The 24160-nt window shown below is 40.6% G+C and overlaps 1 protein-coding gene, 1 long non-coding RNA gene and 1 pseudogene across 4 annotated transcripts; all 3 read right to left on the reverse strand.

Annotated features, from left to right (window-relative positions):
* Positions 1–1372: 1372 nt before the first annotated feature.
* On the reverse strand, positions 1373–1817 carry LOC144538521 (uncharacterized). The gene is made up of 2 exons (XR_013504312.1): positions 1586–1817; positions 1373–1540 (listed from the first exon to the last, which is right to left on the reverse strand). It is a non-coding gene; the product is annotated as an uncharacterized LOC144538521 (long non-coding RNA).
* A 1405-nt stretch (positions 1818–3222) lies between these two features.
* Positions 3223–17958, reverse strand: LOC139916059 (uncharacterized). 3 transcript variants are annotated; one of them, XR_013507553.1, is made up of 6 exons: positions 17536–17958; positions 10368–10667; positions 9300–9578; positions 9053–9201; positions 5038–5093; positions 3223–4194 (listed from the first exon to the last, which is right to left on the reverse strand). XR_013507553.1 is itself a non-coding variant. In XM_071904850.2 (5 exons), the coding sequence occupies exons 1-5, from the start codon at positions 17573–17575 to the stop codon at positions 4084–4086; spliced, it is 786 nt and encodes a 261-aa protein (XP_071760951.2). In that variant the 5' UTR covers positions 17576–17953; the 3' UTR covers positions 3223–4083. The 3 variants fall into 3 exon arrangements, 1 of the variants encoding a protein (XP_071760951.2); XR_013507552.1 differs by having other exon boundaries at positions 9057–9201; positions 17536–17956; XM_071904850.2 differs by lacking the exon at positions 9053–9201 and having other exon boundaries at positions 17536–17953.
* A 1766-nt stretch (positions 17959–19724) lies between these two features.
* On the reverse strand, positions 19725–22611 carry LOC144542812 (uncharacterized; annotated as a pseudogene).
* Between the last annotated feature and the right edge of the window lie 1549 nt (positions 22612–24160).

Consider the following 24160-nt stretch of genomic DNA (forward strand, 5'->3'; position numbering starts at 1 on the left):
TGTGTCTGTGCGTGTTTGAGTGTTTGAGTGTGAAGTGATAATGTGTTTTTTCTTTAGACATTTCTGAATAACCTCGGAGCTCAAGTGAAGTTCTGGATTGGTTTAACTGACTCAGCCAATCGAGGGGCCTGGAGGTGGACTGATGGAAGCCCGTCTAGAACCACGTAAGTGTTCAAGGAGAATTCCTGCTTTCATCCCTGAAAAAAGTCACATGTGAAAATACACATGTGGATTCAGACCACATGTGCTTTTTAGACATATGTTGGTTTGGCATGTGAAATTTACATGTCATATCTGGCAGGTGACTAAATGTGTAAACCATCATCTGTCCATAATTCATGTACTTTGAATTCACGTGTATTTTCATATGTGACTTGTTTGTAAGTAATGCAATTCCCACTTTTGGGACATAGAGTAGTGTAAGAAGCAGGTGAAAGTGGTGGTTTGATTCTCTGGTAATCATGACAAAATGTACCAACCGATATGAAATGAATGTGGGTCTCATAGGAGCAATGAGACATGTTTCAAATTTCGGGCAATGCCATCCTCATTTAAATTTAAATTAAATTAAAACATTGTTCATTTAAACTGATTTATGTTATTCGTCATTTACGTCTCTTAGCCCGTGACTCCCATACATGTAATATTAGTGGGGCTAAAATGTTATATGAACCAAAACAATGCAATACAGTTTCACCTGCCGATTGGACAACTGTTGAAACAGAACCGCCTGAATTTCACATGACAAATAGAATTATGATTTAATGCATTAAAAACAACTATTGTTGCAAATTTTCATTCTTTCTCTCTCCCTGGAATTGCACATTGCTTTCATATGTGCTGCTTTGTTCCTGTCAGGTACTGGCAACCTGGAGAGCCAAGACCTGTCTTCATGGGGACTCAGAGTTGCGCAGCTTTTAACAGTTTTCATGCTGGAATATTTGAGTTTGGGAAGTTTAATTCATGGAGTAATGAGTTCTGCGATGACTATATTGAATGAGTATGTGAAGGTGAAGCTAAAATGTGATTTTTTTAATATATATATTCCAGAGAAGGGACATTGTACATAACTTATAATAGATTGTGATCATATGGGGTATATGATGATGAGGAGGATGATGATGATGATGATGATGATGATGATGATGATGATGATGATGATGATGATTATGATGATGATGATGATGATGATGATGAAGAAATGGACTGATCCCCATGGGGAAATTGGGTCATTGCAGTAGCAAAAGTAGGTTTCAGCAGGGAAAAATGCAAATAAACTACAAGCACAGAAATAGAATATAAAAAAGCATTTAAAACAGTAGAAATAATATAAACAATAAAACAGTTATTCAATAAAATAGAATACAAACAATTGTGGGGATATACTGTATAAATGTATGCTGGTGACAATTTCAACACATCAAGTAGACTGTATGGGTGGGAGATACAGGGAAGAGTGTGGATTACTTACATGTATGGATTAAGTTTCTTACAGATGTTACTAGCACTCATAATTGCTTACTTAAATAAAGTATCTATGCTATTTTAGTATGCATAAACATGTGAATAGAGACTGTTGTGTAACCAGAAGGTCCCAGGTTTAATACCAGCTAGACAATGACTCATTCTAAATTGTCTTTCTTCATGTGTTTTTGCTGCCTGTTGTTATTTTTAGTGTTCATTCAGTCACTGTCTGGTATTCTCAGTGAGCAAATTGTTTTGTCTGTATGATCCGTTTTATCCTTCCCCATCAAGAGGTGAATTCCCCTTTGTAAGGAAGATTTTACTCTTCCATGATCTGCCAGTTGAAATAAAAAAAATAATGTCACTCAGCAACTCAGCAGTGGAGGTTTGATTAACTGTAATTATTTCTCCACATGCCACAGATGTAAGGATGTTTTTTTGTTTTTTGTTTTTTTAGTCTAGAGCACTTCAGTGATCTATGTATCAAATCCCCTGTTGGGTTTCTTCCTCACCTTCAGCGTCGCTCTTCTCCTTGAATTATATTTCAAGTCCGGATAGTTCATATGGCAACAAAACACATGACTACACTGTTTACAATGACATATTTCCTTTGTCAAGTAGATCGTTGATCAGATGTTCTGTAAATACAAACTGCCCAACATGAAAAATCATCACATTCTAGTGGTAATTATAACTAGCATAGGTGAGAATTTTTGGTAGGTCACAAATTGTGTTAGTGTGTTAATACAAGCACTACAAAATAGCAGCAAATCAACTTATGTTGGTGGTGGAAAGTATGAAAACTCACAATTATCAGCTATACTCACACTAATACAATCAACCACAACTTCCACTGACATGGACATCCGTCTAATAAGACTGTTGAATGCCTAATAACTCTTTTTGAGGTCCACAGACAATTACTCGTTCCTTATGGGATCCTTGACACCATACCATTATGTCCTTATGACGTCTACTGTCATCCGGAGTATTACAGAAGATATAAATTACCATAATCCTGCTGCATTTACAATATCTCTTAGTACATAATAATAGTAAAATAAAGATAATTCTTTAGAAAACAAAGAATTTCCTTTGTAATCATCTATAATCCATTCCAACTAATTTAATATACTCGACCACGAGCACAGTAGGTATGTTGCTGCCTTAAAGTGCCTTAAAGTGTCAGAAATATTGTGAGTTTGAGTGCACATCAACGATTCAACAAAGTGGTAAAGTGGGAAAAGTAGGAATTTTCTTTGATACCTGAATTGCCGAGATGTGACGATTAGGGGACAGAGAGCATGGAAATCGTGTCAGCAAGTAATGTTCAAAATGATGTTTGGCTTTCTATGCAAAAAATTTGCATTGTTCTATGTTTTTACTTTCCCTTTTTGTTTAACTTTTAATTGTTGCATTTTTGTTTTAAATTTGTTTTCAATTTCATGCTTGATGCACATTTTATCCTCTTCATTCTGCCACCACAGCACAAAATTGCTCTGTTCTGCTTCATTTCTAAAATAAAACACAAAAAAATTTTTGTCACAGGGTCCATTGTGTTATAATTTCCAAAGAAAAGCACGTAAATAGGCTACAAGTCATATTTACCACTTCCACACATGGAAGCAGGAGCTTATGAGAAGGACTTGAAGGCAGCATAAAATACAAAGCAACCTCACTGTAAATCAGAGCAAGAGCTCTGGTGTATCACTAGGTGGCATAAGGCACTATTGGAAATGGACAACACAGTGCAGCAGACCAGTTTGGCAGCTCTGGTCTCCTTGTTTATTTCATGGGCGTCTGGTTGACTCCATTTTACACGCCACATTCACAAGGGTGACGAGTTCCTTTCACAACACTCTTCTGTGTACAGTGCACAGAAACCTTTCTTAACCATGGTGTTACCATGGTTTTACTAGTGGACAGATGGCTTTATTTACAGTGAAGCCATCTGCTGCACCTGTCTGCAGGTACCGGATCATTAACAGCAGCTGATAACAGAGCGGACTTACACAGCAGATGACAAAATGTAAGCACAGGAGAAACCCTAAATATACAGCACGGGATATAAAATCCTGTAACATTTCACTGAAAAAAGAAAAATAATCCTTTCTGGTTTAAGTACAAAATGAATTAATTTTACAATGTCACAGTGTGTATAAGACAATATTGTAATAATAATCTAGAATAATTTATTTTTATAGCACTTTTCAAAAACAAAGTTTACAAGGCTGATAGGTTAAAATACTATGCTTCTTCCTCCGTAGGGCCAGCGATGGCCACTCCATGGCCTTATATAAGACAATGATGAGTTTGAAATGATAGACTATATCAAGTGGCCTTAAAGACAACTTTTTTTTGGTAATACATTTTTTATTGACATTTTGGTATAAAACAGGGATGTGGTCATAAATTAATTTGACACCCCCTACCCTCCCTCATCACCAGTTTAAAAAATCCAATTTGAGAAGTGATATAAAAGAGGCTAATGAGGGGGCTAAATGAGCTCCTCTGGTAAGCTGTTCCAAGGCCTTGGAGCCCTAATGGCAAAGGCCCGATCACCCTCACTTTTCAGCCTAGACTATGGAAAGAAATGTCATGTCATGTCAATGTTTTCTCTCAATCAACGTCTGTATCAGTCAGCGCCATTCGATGAACCTCCAGTTTGTCATAGACTGTCGTTAGATAGGAACGGTCTACAGCTGGCGATGAGTCTGGTAAATTTTCTCCCTGAAGGAAAAATAAAAACAGGAAGGGAGGAAAGGCATGAGTCAATAAACGGTAGGAGAAGAGAAGAGAGTTATTCTTACAGGAAACTCAGCCAGAGGGGTGAATATGAGATGTCTGTCTGCTATTGTGGCTCCATGAAAAAAACTCAAACTAGTTAGCTAGCTACGATAGAGGGCTTTTAGGTGACATAACACACTGTCTGGCAGCCATGGTGGAGCTCTGAGCTCTGAGCTCCGCTGACTGTGTTCCTAAATGTACAACTTGGCTAGTGTTAGTAGTTGTAGATTAACATATTGACATCAGTTGAATTGCTCAATGAGCCTGATGGCTAGTTAGCTAGCTAACAGTTTGTTCAGGTTAACTGAGCTGACTCTTCTCAAGCTACAACTCAGAGTGTTTTGGAGTAGAGACTAGGGCTAAAGACAAGACAGTTTACTGTGTTACAAATCTACAACAAATCTACATTATCAGGCTATTCAGTTTTACATATAACATACTGAGTGGATATGCAGCCACACTACAAAAATATTCAAGTACCTCTCATTTTCTAGCCTGGTTGTTGTATAGTTAGACATTAAATTACATATTATTTGCACGTAGCAAATTCTCCAGTAAACCTCAATGTTGGAACCAGACATGTTTGCTAAGAGACTTCTGACACAACTGCAAAGGCTCAACATCGTACAGGCCAGTAGGAATAATCTACTAGCCTACCAAGGTAGATAATCCCAGCAAACACTGTTAAAAACAGCTGTGGTTGGAGACATCATCATCACAATCATAATTATCATAATCATAATAATTAACTATTACCTAAAGTGTGTTTGTGTGCAGAATACCAACCTGTCCGTTTCTCTCATCAGCAGTATAGAGGACTTCCCTCTCTCTTGTGACTGAATCTAGAAAGATATAAGATGAAAAGCAGTAAATGTTGGTGGAGCAACTTACATTCACACACCGCTCCTGTTAGCACATGGCTAATGTTATGTTACATGTAGATTTGCTGTAGATTTGTGGCACAGTAAGCTGTCTTGTCTTTAGCTCTTGTGGGCATCTAATGGGTATTCCTCAAGGCTCAATCCTGGACCCGTTGATCTTCAGCCTTTATATTAATGACCTGCCTGAAAGATGTCCAGGGGCTGGTTGTCAGCTCTATGCAGACGATACAGACATATACGCAGCTGAGATATAATCATCATATATGAATGGAGTCAGAGTATGTAAGTGGCTTTACCAAAATAAGCTCACCTTGAACCTGAAAAAGACTCCATGTGCTTTTCCATCAAAAAAACACTACAATCAGAAAATCTTAGAGTAACAAGAAGAAAACTCAAACTTAAACTCAAATTTGACAAACATGTCAAAAAGATTTCAAAGACAGTAAAAAACAATTTAAATTGCTTCAAACTAATTAGACACCATATGCATCTTTGTATAACCAAGCCTTAAAAATAATGGATAAAAAAGCCATGAGATGGCATCACTGTCACATACTGAAGCAGTATAATTTGCTCAGTTTTTCATACCTCAAACTGGTTTTTAAATATTTACAAAACTAAGCACCAGATATTCTATGCAAGTTTATCAACAGGCAAAATAATAGTAGTATCACCAGGGGCGCAGCAAGTGGCAATTGTAAAATCGCACGGCATAAGACTTCCTTTGGGCAGTCAGCTTTTTAGCTGCGACCAGCAGCTCTATAGAGAGCCTAAGTCCCTCCCCTTCCGCTGTCCCCCATGGGACCTTATTTCGGAAAAAATATGTACGGTAGTCAACGGCGAGAGACAAATAATTGTTTGATCCCGTTTGAATTGTGCCATGAATTACACATATGATGTTTTGTCAATTTAAAAGATAATTTTGCAAGTCAAGAAAGTCGCAGTTTGTCGTAAAACTGTTGAAGTTATAGACTGTGAAAATACGTAATTAGAAAGACTACACACCCAAAAGTCGCATAAGTGACATCATAACTTTCTCTCTCCACAAGCTACCCAGAGCCGCTGAAGCTAAGTCCCTCTCAGATAGCAGGAGTATTACAACCTGGAAGGTAGACAGTAAGAACGGATTTAAACTGGTTTAGGATAGTTTTAGTACAGTGGGGGCTAACGTTAACACGATGCCTGTGTGTTTCCTATGTTTCCTTCCATGTTGGTGTTGGTGACGTATATTGTGCGAGATGAGAGATGTAGTTCACTGAGCGGTTTCACACAAAACTAAACGTTACTGTACTGTTTTACGACAAACTGCGACTTTCTTGACTTGCAAAATTATCTTTTAAATTGACAAAACATCATATGTGTAATTCATGGCACAATTCAAACGGGATCAAACAATTATTTCTCTCTCGCCGTTGACTACCGTACGAAATAAGGTCCCATGGGGGACAGCGGAAGGGGAGGGACTTAAGCTCTCTATAGCTCGGTCGGTCGGTTGGTTGGTTGGTCCACAAAAATTTCCCCATGCGTGTATGCATGCGCGTACGTGGTCGCAGCTACATCAGATTGTTACACTTTCCAGAGCGACTAAGGGTGACTGCACAACTCGTGTCTACCAGCACAGTTTAGCGTCATGAAACCCAAGCTGTGATCACCTCATATAACCACTTTGTGGTAGTTGCTTAGATACAACCTGAGTATTACCCGAGAAGCAAACATGAGGCGAGAGAAAGAGTGGTTGTGTGCGTTATATGTGTGTATGCATGTATATGTGTGTGTGTTTGTTTTGTGCGTGTGGTGTGTGAGTGTGTGTGTTTGGTTAGACCTTCTGCTTTTTCCAGCAAATACAAACACAAGAGTGCAACTTCCTTTTAATTAAGGAACTAACTGAAGTGTGAGACAATGTAGACCAAATAAAAGTTTAAAGCCGAGCTTTACAGCTTTCACTGCAGCTGAAAGCAGATCAGAAACTAGACGAGTGTTCACGACCTGACTAGTCGCCCTGTCTGCATGGCTTTCTGTCTGATGCAGCATGTCTACATGACTGACTGATTCTTCACCACTGTAAGATTACGAGATAACAATGAAAGAGTGAAAGCCACACATGTATTTCAGTTATTCTGCTGTTTAAAGTTATGATATTATTTTATCTCCACAGTTCTACTTAATGAAAATGATCAATGCTTCAAAAGCAATTGTGAAATGTAATTGTAATCCATAAAAAAGTAACATTGAAAAAAGTATCACAAGAGGATTACATATCATCCTTCAAATCCCCTTTATTTCTATAGCTTTATTCAACAAGGTTGGAGACGGTTGGAGAAAATGTGAAATAAAAAAAGATCTGTTACACACAATGCCTTATTGGCACCACTTCAAGTGTTACCAAAAGGCTATCAAATATATCTCAAACATTATGAGGTATTCAGTTAATGTTTACAGTTAGTGCTTTTCTCATCATAACGTATCAGATCAGAGTAGTGCAGTGTGCACAAGGTACACAACATCCAAAACTGGGATGAAAACATGGACAGATGTGAAGCCAAAATGACAATGACCCCCAGTCATTACTGCTACAGAGAGCTATCAGGGGGAAAAAATGTGTTCGGTGGTTTCCACCATGATAAGTGTCTTATTTCCTCTGTCCTGCAAAACAGGAAAGCCTGTGTTTACAGCAGCTTTTTGTAAGCTGTTTGAGATCATGTTGTTGAAGATGAAAAATTGATTGAGCCCTATAGAGAAGCAAGCAACCTCAGACAATGGGGCACCTTCAGAGACACCTTGGAAATAAGCACTTGTCCTTTGCATTGATATGTCCTGTCCTAAATCTTAATCAAAAGACTTTGGAGCCCATTGAAACTGCAGATAATTAAGCACTGTTTGGGAGCAACATCCTACCACCCTCTGCTTCTATCACCTCTGTCTATCACTCTGTGTCATTGTAAACTGTTGCTTGATTGCAGAGTAGCCTGGAACTCTCTATTGTTACTACAACTTAGTTTGCATACCAGTTGGCTACAACCATTTGGTCCACTGTATAAATTACTTCCCTGTTCCACTGTTCTGTGTGTAGCTTACCATCTCAGACCCACACTGTGTCTGTAAGCTAACCGTATACTAGTATACTATTAAACCACTCCACTCCAGCAAACTCCTAAAATGATTCTGAGTGATTTCCTCAACAATGTGAAACCAACTTATCTGTCAGTCCCTTTGCATTGGTATTGCTTAAATGGAAACCAAAACATGTGCATGTACATGCTGACATTTCTGAGTTACCAGCAAATTAGGATAGTGGTAGGGTAGTATTTGGGCGCATTTGGGTATTCAAAACCATAGTAAAATGTGGGAGGCATCTCGCCCCCGATCAAGCAGTGGGGCAGAACACACTGTGTGGGAAATGTCAAGTTCATTCTGTTCAAACACTATGAAATCATACACAATTAGCATTTTTATACTACACCAATACTACAGAGAGCATTCTTTGCTATGATCATGGTACAGTGGTGATGCAGCTACGTACAAGGTCCAGCCAAGTACCACTGGGATCACTGCCTCAACCAGAACAAAGAATACTCCCTGAAATACAACAGTTACCAGCATATTTGTACTGTCTGAAGTTTTCTCCATAGTAGAATACATATATGAAAATAAAAGCCATAGCAAGAAAGATCTCAAATTCATTTTTCATAAAGTATGACTAGCTGGATTTAATTCAATGTTAATGATCAGATGGCCAATCAAAACACTTGTCTGTAACTACCTTTTCTATCAATTTAAATTAAGGATTGGTCCTTGAAAACTATGGAGAGTAATTCCATTACACACCTAAGAGACAAATGTTGTACTCTAAATATATTAGTGGTGAAGATCTCTAATCAACCAGTGAAATAAGAACAATTATACAAGTAAATAATGAATACCTGCCTTGCGATTGTCTGTCCCTCTTTCGGCACTTATAAGTGCACTTATAAGTGGTTATAACGGCACTTATAAGTGGTTATAAGTGCCATTATTATCATCATTGGAATAGCTATGGGAATTAGGAGTTTCCAGCGCTGTCTGTTATTCTCTGTCAGAAAGATTTACAATGATCAGCAAAATACATTGAAACAAAAGCCTTTAGAAATATAATAATTTTAGAAAAAACAATGGTGGACTTTGCCTTACTTGTCTGATCTGTATTTTTATCCTCACTGCACAATGCGTTGACGTTGACTGGAAGTGTCTTTTCATCAGCAGGGTTGGCAGCCACACATCTATAAGAGGAGTTGAAGTCTTGCTTGTCTACAGTGAGAGGCAGAGAGGGACCAGTGCTGGTCTGGTTCAGTATCTTCTCTCCTTTGAACCAGTACAGCGTCGTCTCATGAGCCTTCTCCACAAAACACACCAAGGTGCAGCTGTCAGCGCTCACTCTTGATCTGTTCACACCAGGCGTTGGTGCAGGTTCTGGGGAGTACACAGAGCAGAGTTAGCCCACTTTGTGGCACTTTCTTTACCCTTCACATTGTTAGAAGAAGTACAGATTGTGTCCCATGGTGCGTTGTGGGGATGACATATGCAGTAGACCTGATAAACTATGAGTTTATTTGAATGAGATCTCAGCTCTCTGGCTCCATAATTGATCAGCTGATGTCTTTTCTAGAATATAGCAATATTACACTACTTGGCTAACTAGCTGTTATCAGCAACTGAACTGTTAGCAAACATAGCTTATAGCATACAATATACATACATAGAAGCACTGCTTATACCACATGATTTATTGCGAGTACATGTTCAAAAATAGAGATTTAGCTATATATACCACCATACATTACTGTATGACAGCTGTCCATGTAAACTAATAGATGAAGGACCCAGTCAGAAGTAAGTTCTCTTGTTATGTGACATCACTGACACCTATTTGCATATGCAATCTGATGGAGCTATTAAAAATGCAGATAAGGTGTAAAGATGTATAGCTTGAAAAAGTTGTTGAAGTTAATTTGTCACAATATTACTTTTACTTTTTTAATTAATTAGGTACTGCTCAATAAAAAAAAAACAGTTGATCAATGCAAAATTATTTTTTACCAAACCATGACAAAGTTTCATAGTGCCCAAATATAGAGGAGTGAAATGTCCTTTTATTCATTCACCCTGGCTGAGTTGATGCTTATAATGCAGCCACAGAAAAACAAAGATTTAAAGAAATTGTGTAGTCAGTCATAATCAGCAGAGGTAAATGTGACCTACCATACACTGTGAGTCGATATGATGTAGTACCTCCTCTTCTTTTAGAATCAATTGTATAAATCCCTGAGTCACCTGTTTGCAGTCTTGTGAATGTAAAGAGTCCAGTGTTGTTGTTCCAGAAAAGTCTGTACCTGAAACTTTCCTCCGTTATCCGGCTTATCCTGTCAGTCACTGAAGCAATAACCGTTCTTCCATATGAAAGAAATCCAAACTCCACAACAGGGTCAGGTAGAGTGATGGATCCTCCTTCAGTGCATGTCAGGTTCTTCTTTATTTCCTCAGTAGCAGCTGAGGTCATTACTGTAAAATAATGAGTGATACAACAGTCAATACAAGGTCAAAACCATTGATGAAAACGTGAAATCCAGAAGAGATCAGCATGACACCATTTAAGACAGATACTCCTCAATTTGATCATTTTCATGATATTCCTCTGCATTAGAGCAGTTCAGCCAAAGCCAGAAGCCACATAACCAAGAAAGACTACTGTGATGTTACTGAGATGTACAACCTGGAGCTGATCCATTAACAATGAATGGTAGAAACAACAGACTCTCATAGAAAGTTTGTTTGAGCTTGTGAAAATCCCCTGTGGTGGTTTTACTGTCTTGTTTTCATGCTGTTTCAGTATATTTTCAGTTGAGTTGTGCAGTTATTCATTGGTGGTGCATCACAGATTTGGGGGTGTGGCTAACTCCTCTCACTCATTTCTATAGGAACTAGTAGTGAATGTTCACTAATGGTAGCTATAGGGGCAGTAGTAAATGTAGTAGTAAGACCCTAAAAACTTGTCTTTTAAAAAAAAAAAAACTGGCATGAAATTTATCAAATTTAAAGATACTGATCATTGGCACAAAATATTAGCTATCAGCAGCTTTTATCCAAAAATACTGGTATTATATTGCCTTCAAAAATACATATTGGCCGAACCCTTGTTCTTCTTAATCTTAGATTGTTATACAGTATATGTAGTGATTTAACTTATTTTAGTTGATTTAATGTCATTATGGTCACAGAGACATAATGTGCCAACAACACTGAAGATGGAGGAGATGAGGATTGAATTCTGCTAGAATCTACAGGCTCATCTCCACTAACGCATCTCTGCCTGACTTACTGACAGCTGCTGTTGACTGACTCTGAACTAATATGGTCCAGTCCTACACCCTCATACCTTGCTTTTAAAATGTATGAAAATCTTCATTACAACTAATAATGAACTGGCTGCCCAAAAATTTGAGAGCCATTTTTGATTCTGGTCTGAATTATGAGAATGAAGATTTGTTCAGTCTTGTCTCCACCAGTTAAGACATTAAATTATTTCCATCCTGCTCTGACTTTTTCATCCCTTCATTTCTTCTCATACTGACTATCTTACCTAACTAGAACTAAGAATAAAGGTCATACAAGTCATATTTGAACTATCTCACATTGTTCTCCAGTCAAATTTATCTTAAGATTTTACTGATTATATTTAAAGCAATATATGGCTTTGCCCCAGCTTTTAATGTAGAGCTTTTAACTTAAGTCTCAATCCCAAATGGACTAAATTGATATTTTGTTGTCGACGATGTGCACAAAAAGACCCCATAATGACAATGTGAAAACATGTTTTCAGAAATTTCTGCTGGGTTATTGAATACAAAATACAGAAATATCTCTAACATCTGAGTAAATGCTTTGTAGAAGCACCTTTGTCAGCGATTAAGTTTTGGGTCATCTGTCTTAATCAGCTTGGCACATCTGGATTTGGGGTTTTTTCTCTCATTCTTCATTGCAGATTTGCTCAAATTCCATCATCCACCTCCAGGTGGATATCCTCCCACCACGTCAAGCTCAGTCTGGACAAAACAAAGCTTCTCTTTTTCCCTGCAAAATCCTGCCTGCTACAATATCTTTTCATCTTCACTGACAAAATCAAAGTAACACCGACCCAATCCGCCAAAAGCCTTGGTGTTATCTTTGACAACCAACTGTCCTACGAGGCCACATTGCAGCCGCTACTCGATCCTACAGATTTGCACTCTGTAACATTCGTCTGGTCAGACCCTTTCTCACCAGGGAGCCTTGTCATCCCCTGTAACTCCCTCTTTGCTGGCCTCCTATATCCACTCTTAGGGGCGAATTCACAAAGAATGGATTGCGGCCGCTAATAGCACCATGAATTGCGTATCATTTGCAACCGCTATTTGCTCCGTCTCAAGGACCGATTCACAAAAGATATTGCGCTAATGATATGCCAGTGCAAACACGCCCATAACCTGTTGCAACTGAGTGCAATTTGCCCCTGTTTTGCGTCTGATTGCAATTACCAATGTGGCAAAGTATAAACGTTGCCTTTGCGCGAAGAACACAGTAGACAGGACACTGGCAGAGAGAAAGAGAAAAATGCATTTTTTAGACCGCGAGCTGCAAGTCCTGACGGAGGAGGTGCAGAGGCATTCCTCAAAACTTCAGGCAAGAAATTTAACCGGGACTGCGAGAAACCATATTTGGGATTTGATATCCCAGTCTGTCAGTGCTGTTGGTGTTTCCAAACGCACCTTCAGACTGCAAAAGAAGATGGCATGATTTGAAGCGGAGAACAAAGGAGAATGTATGGGAGCTTTATTCATTTATTTTTCATGACACAATTGCATCCTGTCACTGCATCCTTTGTTTGTCATTGCATCTCACTGCATCCCAAAATAAACTAGAAGGGCACTCGGAGAGCGCAGACCTCCGCCAAGGCCAATCCAGTCTTCTATGATATGCAAATGTGCAAGCGCAACCAATATACGGATCCGCTCCAAAATTTAATGGGTTCTTCCTTGGCCCATGCTACACCCTTCCACGACGTTTCATTAAAATCGGGCCAGTAGTTTTTCCGTAATCCTGCTGACAGACAGACAAACACACACACAAACAAACGGCACCGAAAACATAACCTCCTTGGCGGAGGTAATACTGTAAATGAGTTTGAGCGGGGCTGTCCATGGTGCTGAATCTTTAGGCCAAAATAAAGCCCACTGTGCTGACTAGTGAGATAAGTGAAAATTAAATTGAGTTGTATTGATTGTTTGGTTGTACTGATTTATTTGATTTTGTTTGTGAAGCAATCTGTGTTAAAGTTCTATAGTAATAATAATAATAATAATTATGTCAAAATATTATTTACAGACTGTATTTACAGACAATTTTATTTTTTAGGTCACACAAAGGTGGAATTGTTGCAGAGACATTTGCAAGGTCAATTCAATTCAATTCTCAGTTAAATCAACAAGTGATAAAGTCTGGGCGTGACTCCCCTTATAAATGCGCTTCAGTTACCACCAACTCTCTGAAGACGCTAATAATTTCACTCTAACTGCCTGTGGCAATTAGCGCTGACCTTTGTGAATTGGACTCTTTTTGCATTGAGGCTCATTTGCATAGAAAGGGGGCAATTTTGCGCCAAATGTATGCATATTACCTAATTTAAATACGTGCAAATAGCACAGGAGCACCGAGACGCTATTTGCGTGGCAGCGCAGTTAGCGGGGCATTTCACCCTTTTGCGAGTGCTTTGTGAATTACACGGTTTCTTTTTGTCTTATTTGCACAGGTTTAGCGTCAGCAAAAGCCGCGCAATCCTTTTGTGAATTCGCCCCTTAGACCGTTAAAACTCATCCAAAATCCTATCCTCACTCCACTGGCTCCCAGTGGCTGCTCGCATCCAATTCAAAACACTGTTGTTAGCCTACAAGGCAGCCAAGGGCACAGCACCCCTCTACCTCCAGACCATGATTCAAGCTCTAGGAAGAGTCTGGCTAGTTCCATATTTTGTTCATTTCCTAAAGATGCCTACTGTGCTTTTGTGAACTTTAAACACTTTAGAAATTGTTTACCTTCTCCCAGTGACGGACTGGCCATCTGGCAAGATGGGCAAATGCCAGAAGGGCCGCCAGACTATGGGCCGCTTGGGCCACTCAGAATGGATTATTACATTGATCTAAAAAAGAAAAGAAAAAAAGAAAAACGAAATAATTTTGTCTTTGATGATTTTCATTGAAAATAACTTATTTCACGGCCCCAAACATTTTATATTGGCCCTCATATATTTGTACTTTTTAATAAATACACACGCATTTCCTCACGATCAACTCGTTGCAACATTAGCTAGTGGAAATGACAAGGGATGATGGGAGGTATTATACGATAGACAGAACACGGTAGAAAAATTACTCCAGGCTAAAAGAAAATCACAGTATTGTGTGCATTGTTGTCGGCATTCATCAGCGATTGTAGTGTGTGTCGGTTGCGTGTGTGTTCTGTGTTCCAAATTTCTGCATTAGTCTGTATGGTTTTATCTCAAGCTTTTTATGTTAACAATTGGGGTTGGTGTTGAGTTTGGAAATAGGGCCGTTGTGTCGCAAATGCCAGGGCCGTTTTTTTATCCCAGTCCGTCACTGCCTTCTACAGATCTCTGCTTCCCCACACTTCTGTCTCTGAATCTTATAGATAGCTCCTTGGACTTCATGGTAAAGTTTCTGCTCTGACATGCACTGGCATTTATGGGACTTTATATAGACAGATGTGTTTCCTTCGGAAATCATGTCCAATCAACCCAGGTGTCCACAGGTTGACTCCAATCAAGTTGTAGAGACATTTCAAGAACATATTAAGAAATTTGGATTCACTTTAACTCAATTTGAGTGTCACTAGGAAGGGATTGAATACTACTTAATGATCAATGATTAATGATCAATCAAATCATTTCAGCTTTGAATTTTTGATTAATTTATACAAAATTCTAAATTAAAAAATCACTTTCATCAAATCAACTTTTTGGTTATGTGTAGATGTGTGTAGATCAGGGCTGTACCAACCAAAACCCACCAACTCTGTATCATTTATAAGTAAAGGCTAAGGTCATTTGTCCCCAGAGCACACTTTCCCATGCTTTCCCATGTAGCTTTAGATTGGCTAGACAAGATAGAGAGTAAACATACAGTACCAGTTTAACAGAGCTTAGAGGCCTTCAGGCTTCATGAAAACTGAAGGAATTCATGGCAGACTAAGTCGCAATTCAGAGAGACAATAGTGGAGTTCATGACAGACGGATTTGCCATCCTTGTATGTGCCCTTGTATTACAGTCCTTGGAGTTGTTTAATTTCTGGAGGACATGTGACAAACCAAGGTCACACACACTACATCCGTTTCCTAAGTTACTTAGAAAACCACCATTTGTTTCACTTGCCGTGAAGACAGCTATAGTGACCAGAACGCAGATCATTTCCTGTTACAGACATGCACTTGCTTGTGAAAGGCTATTATAGTTTGGGATTTTTCAGTAGTTTTTATATAATTTTCTCATTTTTTTATTTCAATTTCAGTTTGAAATAATCATGCAGAGAGGCATGATGATGGACATGATGACCAAGACTGCACCAGGAGCCGTTGAGAGCATAACAACATCTAGATGAAAATCAACCTATTCTACTTTGCACTCTCTGGAGGCCTGGAGCAGTACGTTTTGCTTAATGCACCTGCTTTGGGCCCTTGTAGTGCGTTTTCACCCGTCAGCCACCGTACTATTTCACACTCCACAACACTTTCTGTATGGAGACTAGTGATGGGAATTACGGCTCTTTGAAGGGAACCGGATCTTGTGATCTTGTGATCTTGTGACTCCATTCGTGGAGAGTGTGTGTGTTTGTGTGGGAGGGGGGGGGGGTACTTTACGAGTGGCAGGCTTACAGTGCTAAATCTAATAATGCACGTACTACTCGCCCAATGTTTGGCACAGAGGACTGTAACATCCGTGTATTGGCAAATGACATGAATAACACGTGGAAATATATGATACTCTACCTACGTATCTTTTTTATTTTGTAGATTTTTATTTACGCTCCCTTCTTTTATGGTTTTCTACCCCCCATCCCTCCCACACAAACACACACACACACACACACACACACACACACACACACACACACACACAGGCTATCTCTTAAATGGAGGGACTACTGACATTTTACTTTTAGAAGGGTTACACTAATGCATACTGTATTCATATCAATATATTTTTATATTTTACAACATTGTGTTTATACATACCTATACTTATACACATATAAACGGCAGACATGTTTAGACATACCTACAGCATATTTATGTATACTTATGTATCTGCTTATATTTACTTATGTATGCTGCACATATTTAATATTTGCAGCATACATAAGTAAATATAAGCTGCACATATTTAATATTTACTGCATTGTACATCATTTGTTCACTCAATGTTTCACGTACAAAATCTCAGACACGACTTATCTGATTTTGACAAAAATGCATGTCATCACTGCATACCCAAGGGGAAACTACAATTACAGCTCAAAACAAGGGGACATATTTGATTGTTACTTGTTGTTTGTTACATGTTTACTGTTGCCTTGTGATGTCAGACCAGCATACAGCAACGAGAAAGAGATTGGTAAAGATGGAAAAGGTGAGTATGAGAACAGCAATAGTGCTCTGTTGTTCCACTCATTTAAATATAAGAAAATAAGGCACCACAGTCCCAGTCATTATCTACCTGCCACAGCAGTTGTTGAATATTCATATTATAGATAAAACATTTTCCTTGTAAAGAACAGAGGCTCTTTTTTGAAATATATGAAAATTACTTGCTCGAATTAATGCTCAATATATTAAACATTTCTTCTTCTAAGAGCTTCTATTAAAATATTGGATTATAATATTTGCAATATTAGCGTGAAATCTGTCTAAATCATTTTCATAGTCTTCTCTTAATCTATCAAATCTTTTCTTAGCAAGTTAGTCAAAATGAGATTGTAGTCCTAAAAAGGATTTGCTGAAATGACCCTAACTGTACAGATGGGTTTAAAAATGACATCTTATAAATTAAACATGGCATTTTTCAACACATCTGTGTTCAGTTGGGGACAAAACATTATTTCAATGCATCTTTTCTAGGCAAAACCTAGCCAAGACAAGAAGTCAGTCAACAAGTAAGTGCCATACTGTTATTAAATACTATAATAATACAACACACATTCATTTGAAAACAGCCTCTAAAACTATAGAAGAATTTAAAATAGAACATCATGCAACAACAGCACCCTCTGTAAGCCACAATCAAGCGAAGAAGCAATGACATCAGCTATGAAGTGAAAATGTTACCTATGAAAAAGATCACAATCTTCATCTCCTGTATCTCCATGGTCCATGGTCCAGAGTTTGGGACTTGTCAGGTACTGTATTTGTGCGGCTTGAGATCGACAATGAGGAAGTGTTTGTACAGCAAATATCAGGAAGCTCTTATCACTGATAGGGCAGGCTGGCTCCTATGACACAGTGATAAATGATGCAGTGACCCTCATTTTTTCATCAAAATGAATCCCATCAATCTCTCAAGATCAGAAATAGTTCCTCTCATGTTCACTTAGGGGAAATTGTGCAGAGGTGAGAAACTGGGGAATTCTCCACCCTTTTGAGCAAGTTGCCACTTGTCACAAGTGAGCAACGGAGGAGGAAGAAAAAAGCAACTGGACTAATAATTTTCCAAACTATCTAGACTTCTGCTCAAGCAAAATACTCTTTGCATATTTTTGCAGCATATGATATGTTGTAGATTACTGTCATTATTCAATGACGTGGCGACTGTGTTTATGTAATTTCATGGCTTGAGGCGACGCAGCGGCACATTTGGAATTGGTTTGGTTTATGAGCAGTATGTGTGGCAGGAATTTGCATCCTTCCCTTTAACTCCAGTGCGCTCTGTGCCATGGTCATAGGCGGATTATGAGACAAAGGGCCCCTGGGCACAGATACCTACAAAGCCCCCCCCCCCCACCTCCTGCGCTACCACAACAGGAAATTATTGCAACAAGTAAAGGCACGTATATGCAGAGGCAATCGCACAATATCACCTGAATCTCAACTCAGGATTTACAGCTCAGAATTTACACAGTCAAAGCCAACAGCATGTTAGAAAAATACCTATCTAAATATAATTTTGGAATCCATTTAAGTCACCTCTAACAACTGAATGCCCTCATTGCGTGTATAATATTGCTATGCCTATTATCTTTTTTTGTTATTGCACTTATGGGAGAGAAAACGAAATAATCAATTACAAAGGAATTACAAGTTGCAAACACATATTATTCTAGGCCTAAAAAACATAATTTAAAGTGCAAAATGCCTTTGATTGCCTGCAATGTCCCAAAATCTATTGTATGGCCACACAGTAGCTGCATGGTATATGAGTCAATGGGCCCTATTCTGACAAATCAGGAGTGGAAAACAACATTTTGGGGTCTTCGTAAACCATGACTTTACATTACGAGGCCTTTGGACAATAATGCAGCGCTTTACTGCTAAAGCGCTATAGATAAACTGAGGGGAACAGTCACTGTGACAGCGCCATGTTGACATCTTCAAAACAAATGTTTAGGTTGATATAAATGACTAAGCCCTTTGACTGCAGGGCAGTAAATGTAAAGTTAGTGACAGCAGCATCATGTATCAGGCTCTGGCTTAGGGGCCCCCCTGAGCTCTTGGGCCCCTGGGCCTGTGCCCGGTTGGCCTGTTCAGTAATCCATCCATGGCCACGGTGACGGCACTCTGACAACAACTGTTTACCGTGTTGATCTGGTCCTGGAAGAGCCGTTGCCCAGTCAGTTCAGTGATTTCTTTTTTGCTTCAATGGTAGTAGGCGAAGAGCTAAACTTAAACGGCAAGCTGTCCTTGCGGTATCATCTGCTAGGACAGCTTGGCAAGTCCCTGAAAAACCAGCTTACCATCATAAGCTGGTTGACCAGATGATGACCAGTTTATGATGGTCACTTACTTGACCAGCTTATGGTATGTTTTCACAAGTGTTTTGATGGTTTAGCTGGTTGACCAGCTGAAGATGGTTTTTGCTGGGGACCCATGGGGTCTCAGACTTATGCTCATGCTTTTTAACCTCACTATCTATTGTCATTAGGAATGAACTGAATGTACTATAGTTGCAATTAAGAAAGTTCAAAAAAAGGTTCAGTTGGTGGTAAACTGGTCAGCCAGCTTAATCACATGGTCATCAGCTGGGACAGATACATCAAGTTGGCAGACCAGCTTGGCACCAGCTTGGCCAGCTACAAGCTGGCAGACCATCTTAACAGGTTATGTGGTACATTACATTACATTAAGGCATTTACAGACGCTTTTGTCCAAAGCGACTTACAATAAGTACATTTTGTCAACAGTAGTGAAACCAACTGTGCATCACAGTCTTCATCAGCTAAGACTTTTAATAGGAATAAGCAGCATTCGTTGAATTTATTATTTTTTTTTTAAGTTTAAGAAGGCTAAGAAGATAGGTTAGTTCAAGAAGGGTCCAGGTGTAACCTGAAGAGATGTGTCTTTAGTCTCTGCCGAAAGATGGGCAGTGATTCGGCCGTTCTGACAGAAGAGGGGAGCTCGTCTTCTGAGCCCACGTAGTGATGGAGGGGCGAGGCGACCTGCAAGGGTGGAGGAGCGGAGGGAACGAGGCGAGGTTTGGAACCTGACCATAGATTGCAGATAGGGAGGGGCAGTCTGATGTACTGCCCTGTAGGCGAGTACCAGTGTCTTGAATTTGATGCGTGCAGAGATAGGAAGCCAGTGAAGCGACCGAAAGAGGGGAGTGATGTGAGAGAATTTTGGTTGGTTGAACACCAGACGGGCTGCAGCGTTCTGAATGCACTGTAAAGGTCTGATGGCAGAGGCAGGTAGCCCGGCCAGAAGAACGTTGCAGTAGTCCAGGCAGGAGATGACAAGTGGCTGGACCAGGAGTTGTGCCGCTTCCCTTGTAAGGAACGGGTGAATTTTGCGGATGTTGTAGAGGGAGAACCTACAGGAGCGGGTTGTCACTGCAATGTAGGCAGAGCAGGACAGCTGGTTGTCCAGGATCACCCCGAGGTTCTTGGCAGTCTGAGAGGGTAACACAGTAGTGTTGTCAATGGAGATGGAGAAGTCTGTGAGAGGGCAATCTTTCCCTGGGAGAAAGAGTAGCTCTGTCTTTTCAAGATTGAGCTTGAGGTGGTGCACAGACATCCAAGCACTGATGTCTTTGAGACATGCAGAGATGGGTCCATCAATTTGTGTATCTGAAGGGGGGAAGGAGAGGTAGAGTTGAGTGTCGTCGGCATAGCAGTGATAGGAGAGCCATGAGAGGAGATCACATGGCCGAGGAATTTAGTATAGAGAGAGAATAGCATGGGCCCCAGGACTAAGCCCTGAGGGACACCGGTGTTAAGAGTGCAGGGTCTGGACAGAGATCCCCTCCATGAGACCTGGTAAGAGCGGTTAGATAGATAGGATGCAAACCAGGAGTGTGCAGATCCAGTGATTCCCAGTTCAGATAGGATGGAGAGAAGGATTTGGTGGTCAACTGTATCAAAAGCAGCAGACAAGTCAAGGAGGACAAGGACAGAGGAGAGGGATGAAGCGCTGGCAGTGTGCAGGGCATCTGTGACAGTAAGGAGTGCAGTCTCAGTAGAGTGAGAAGCCTTGAAACCGGAATGAAGAGGGTCCAGGAGGTCATCCTGTGAGAGATAGCGAGAAAGTTGGTTGGAAACTGCTCGTTCAAGGGTTTTGGATAGAAATGAGAGAAGAGATACAGGTCTGTAGTTCTGGATAGCAGCAGGATCAAGGGAGGGTTTCTTAAGAAGAGGCTTGACTCTGGCAGTCTGTAGAGCAGCCGGAACAAGGCCTGAGGACAGAGAGGAATTGATAAGGGTAGTGAGGAAGGGAGTGATATCGGTGGAGATGGTTTGGAGAAGAGTGGAAGGGATAGGATCAAGGGGGCAGGTGGTGGCTCGGTTAGACCTGACAAGTGTGAGGACATCTTCTGGGGAGAGGGTAGAGAAGGAAGCAAGCCCAGGGACAAGGGGCAGAGAAGCAGGTTTGGAGTAAGGAATAGTGTTGTTAGTGGCTGGATGATGGAAGGAACAGCTGATGTCATCCACCTTCTTAGCAAAGTAGGTGACAAAATCATCAGCTGAGAGGGAAGAGGGAGGGGGAGGGGAGGGTGGGTTGATGAGGGAGGAGAAGGTGGAAAACAGTTTACTGGGGTTAGAGGCAGAAGACTGGATTTCAGTAATGAAAAAGGAAGTCTTTGCTGTTGACACAGCAGAGGTGAAGTTGGAGAGGAGAAGGTGGTAGGCAGCAAGATCGTCAGGGCGCTGCGATTTTCTCCATTTCCTCTCAGCTGCCCGAAGCTCTGTTCTATGAGTTCGCAGAGATTCAGACAGCCAAGGAGCGGGTGGAGAGGATTGAGCTGGTTTAGTGGTTAGTGGGCAGAGAGAGTCAAGAGAGGAGGAAAGAGAGGATAGCAGAGTAGTGGAGGCCTCCTCAGTGGACAGGAGAGAGAACTGCTCGACTGAGGGAAGCGAGGAAAGGACAGCAGAAGAGGTAGAGGTAGGTGAGAGAGCTTTTAGATTGCATTGGGTGGTGATAGTGTGAGTGGATGTTGAGTGGGAAGTGGGAGGTGAGATGGGAAGGGAGAAGGTTATAAAGTGATGGTTTGATACAGGAAGAGGGGTAACAGTAAGGTTGAAGGTGCAGCAGGATCTGGTGAAGATCAGGTCAAGCAGGTTCCCTGCCTTGTGAGTCGGAGGAGATTGAGAGAGGGAGAGGTCAAAGGAAGAGAAAAAGTTAAGGAAGGCCAGATATTGCAATTTCTCCGGCTGGATGTAGAAGTCACCCAGAAGAATGAGTGGTGTGCCATCCTCAGGAAAGAAGGAGAGGAGGACATCCATCTCGTCAAGGAAGTCATCAAGCTGACCGGGGGGGGCGGTAGATTACCACAATGTTGAGCTTGATAGGTAGAGATACAGAAACAGCATGGAATTCAAAAGAGGATATTGAGAGGTGTGAAAGAGGAGTGACAGTGTAGGTCCACTTGGGTGAAATGAGGAGTCCGGTGCCTCCCCCATTGCCAGAGGTTCTGGGGGTGTGAGAGAAAGAATAAGCAGCAGAGAGGGCTGCTGGGGTGGCACTATTTTCAGGTATGATCCAGGTCTCTGTGAGGGCCAGAAAGTGGAGGGATTGAGATAGAGCAAGGGCTGAGATGGTCTCAGTTTTCTTAACTGCCGACTGGCAATTCCAGAGTCCTCCAGCAATAGTAAGAGAAGGACTACTGGTGCAAATTGGGTTTCTACACCTGAAAATAGTGCCATGTCTACGGGGCCTCTGAGCTGATGTTACAATAGGGATGGGAGAGAGACACATAGTGTAGCAGACAGGAAAGCAGTTAGTAGGAAAGCAGTTAACTAGGAAAGGTAGTTACAAGAACCCTAGCCAACCCTAGCTGTGTGTCCCTATTCTGTGGCCTACCCTCGATGGACTCCTGCAGATAGACTCCCTAGTCTTTGTGTGCCTGGAGTCTTCGTGCGCAGTGGCTGACAGCAAGAGGCTGACAGCAAGAGGCTGACGCTACAGCTTACGCTGTAGAATGACTGTGCCAAAAAGTACCGGTTCACCAGAGGAGTTCAAGCCACTCCCAGCAATTAACAACTACTTGAACACCAACTGGCCTTCCCCAGCCAAGCACTTTGAAATTTAACTGCTTTCACCTAAACTAGTTTCAGCAAAACACCAAACCAAACACTTTCAAATTAAACACAGATTTAACTAAAACAGAAAGATAGCACAGTAACAAACAAATAGCTCACCAAGTGCTGCTAGATCCCAACAAAAGTGCTCTACTGACCCAAGCTGAGATAAAAACAGAAGATTCTACACTGCAGACAAAATGGGTACATTCCTGTGGTATTATTTTTTTTCCCTGTGGTGCTACTCTGTGGTATTCTTGTGGTACTTTTGTCGTTCCTGTGGTATATTACAGAAAAATGTCACAAACATGTTAATTTTTCTTTCTTCTCTTTTTTCTTTTCTTCCAAAATGCATGGATACATTAATTAATTTATGACTGTATAGACTATGAAGTCAGTCATGAATTTATGCTTCTATGTGTTTTGAAATAGGCAAGATAACCAGGAACTTGACTAAAATAGTCCCTTTAAGATTAAGATTGCACTTTATTGATCCCATGTACAGTACAATGGCAGAACAAAGTACAGGAAGGTAATCAAAATAAGGTAAATAAAAATAAAAACAGTGCAGAAAAGATATAAGGCAATATAGATAAATATAGCACTATAAAAACTATGAAGATAAACAATATACAACTATTACAAAGTGTCTCATGTGTCCAAAGTGTCTAATGTGGTGTTGAGTATTAAGCCCAGTGATAATGAAAATTCCAAACCAGCCAAAATCCAGGGATATAGTCAAAATCCAGGGATATAGTGGGGCTGGTGGTCACGGCCAGCTGTCACAGGGGTCGCTGATGGTGTTGAACAGTCTGATGGCCGCTGGCACAAAGGAAGGCCTGAAGCGCTCCGCCCTGCAGCGTGGGGGGAGGAGCCTGTGGCTGAAGCTGCTCCTCATCAGCCTCAGCTCGTCGTAGAGAGGGTGAGAGGGGTTCTTCATGGATGGAGTTGATCTTTCCCCTCATCCTCCTCTCTACCACTACCTCCAGACTGTCCAGCTGGAGTCCCACCACAGAGCGAGCCTTCCTCACCAGCTTGTTCAGTCTGTTGGCTTCCCCTGCCTTAAGAAAAACCAAAAGGAAACTCTCCCTAATTATAATAATAATAATAATAATGAGCGTGAGTGAGAGTGCTGTAGTTTCAACCACCCCGATCTGTAACGCAAAAGAGAGCATAGGCTCATTTTATTGATTGTTATTTATACACACACACACACACACATATTT

Source organism: Centroberyx gerrardi, chromosome 3 (genome assembly GCF_048128805.1).
Source record: "Centroberyx gerrardi isolate f3 chromosome 3, fCenGer3.hap1.cur.20231027, whole genome shotgun sequence".
NCBI classification, from domain to species: Eukaryota; Metazoa; Chordata; class Actinopteri; order Beryciformes; family Berycidae; genus Centroberyx; species Centroberyx gerrardi.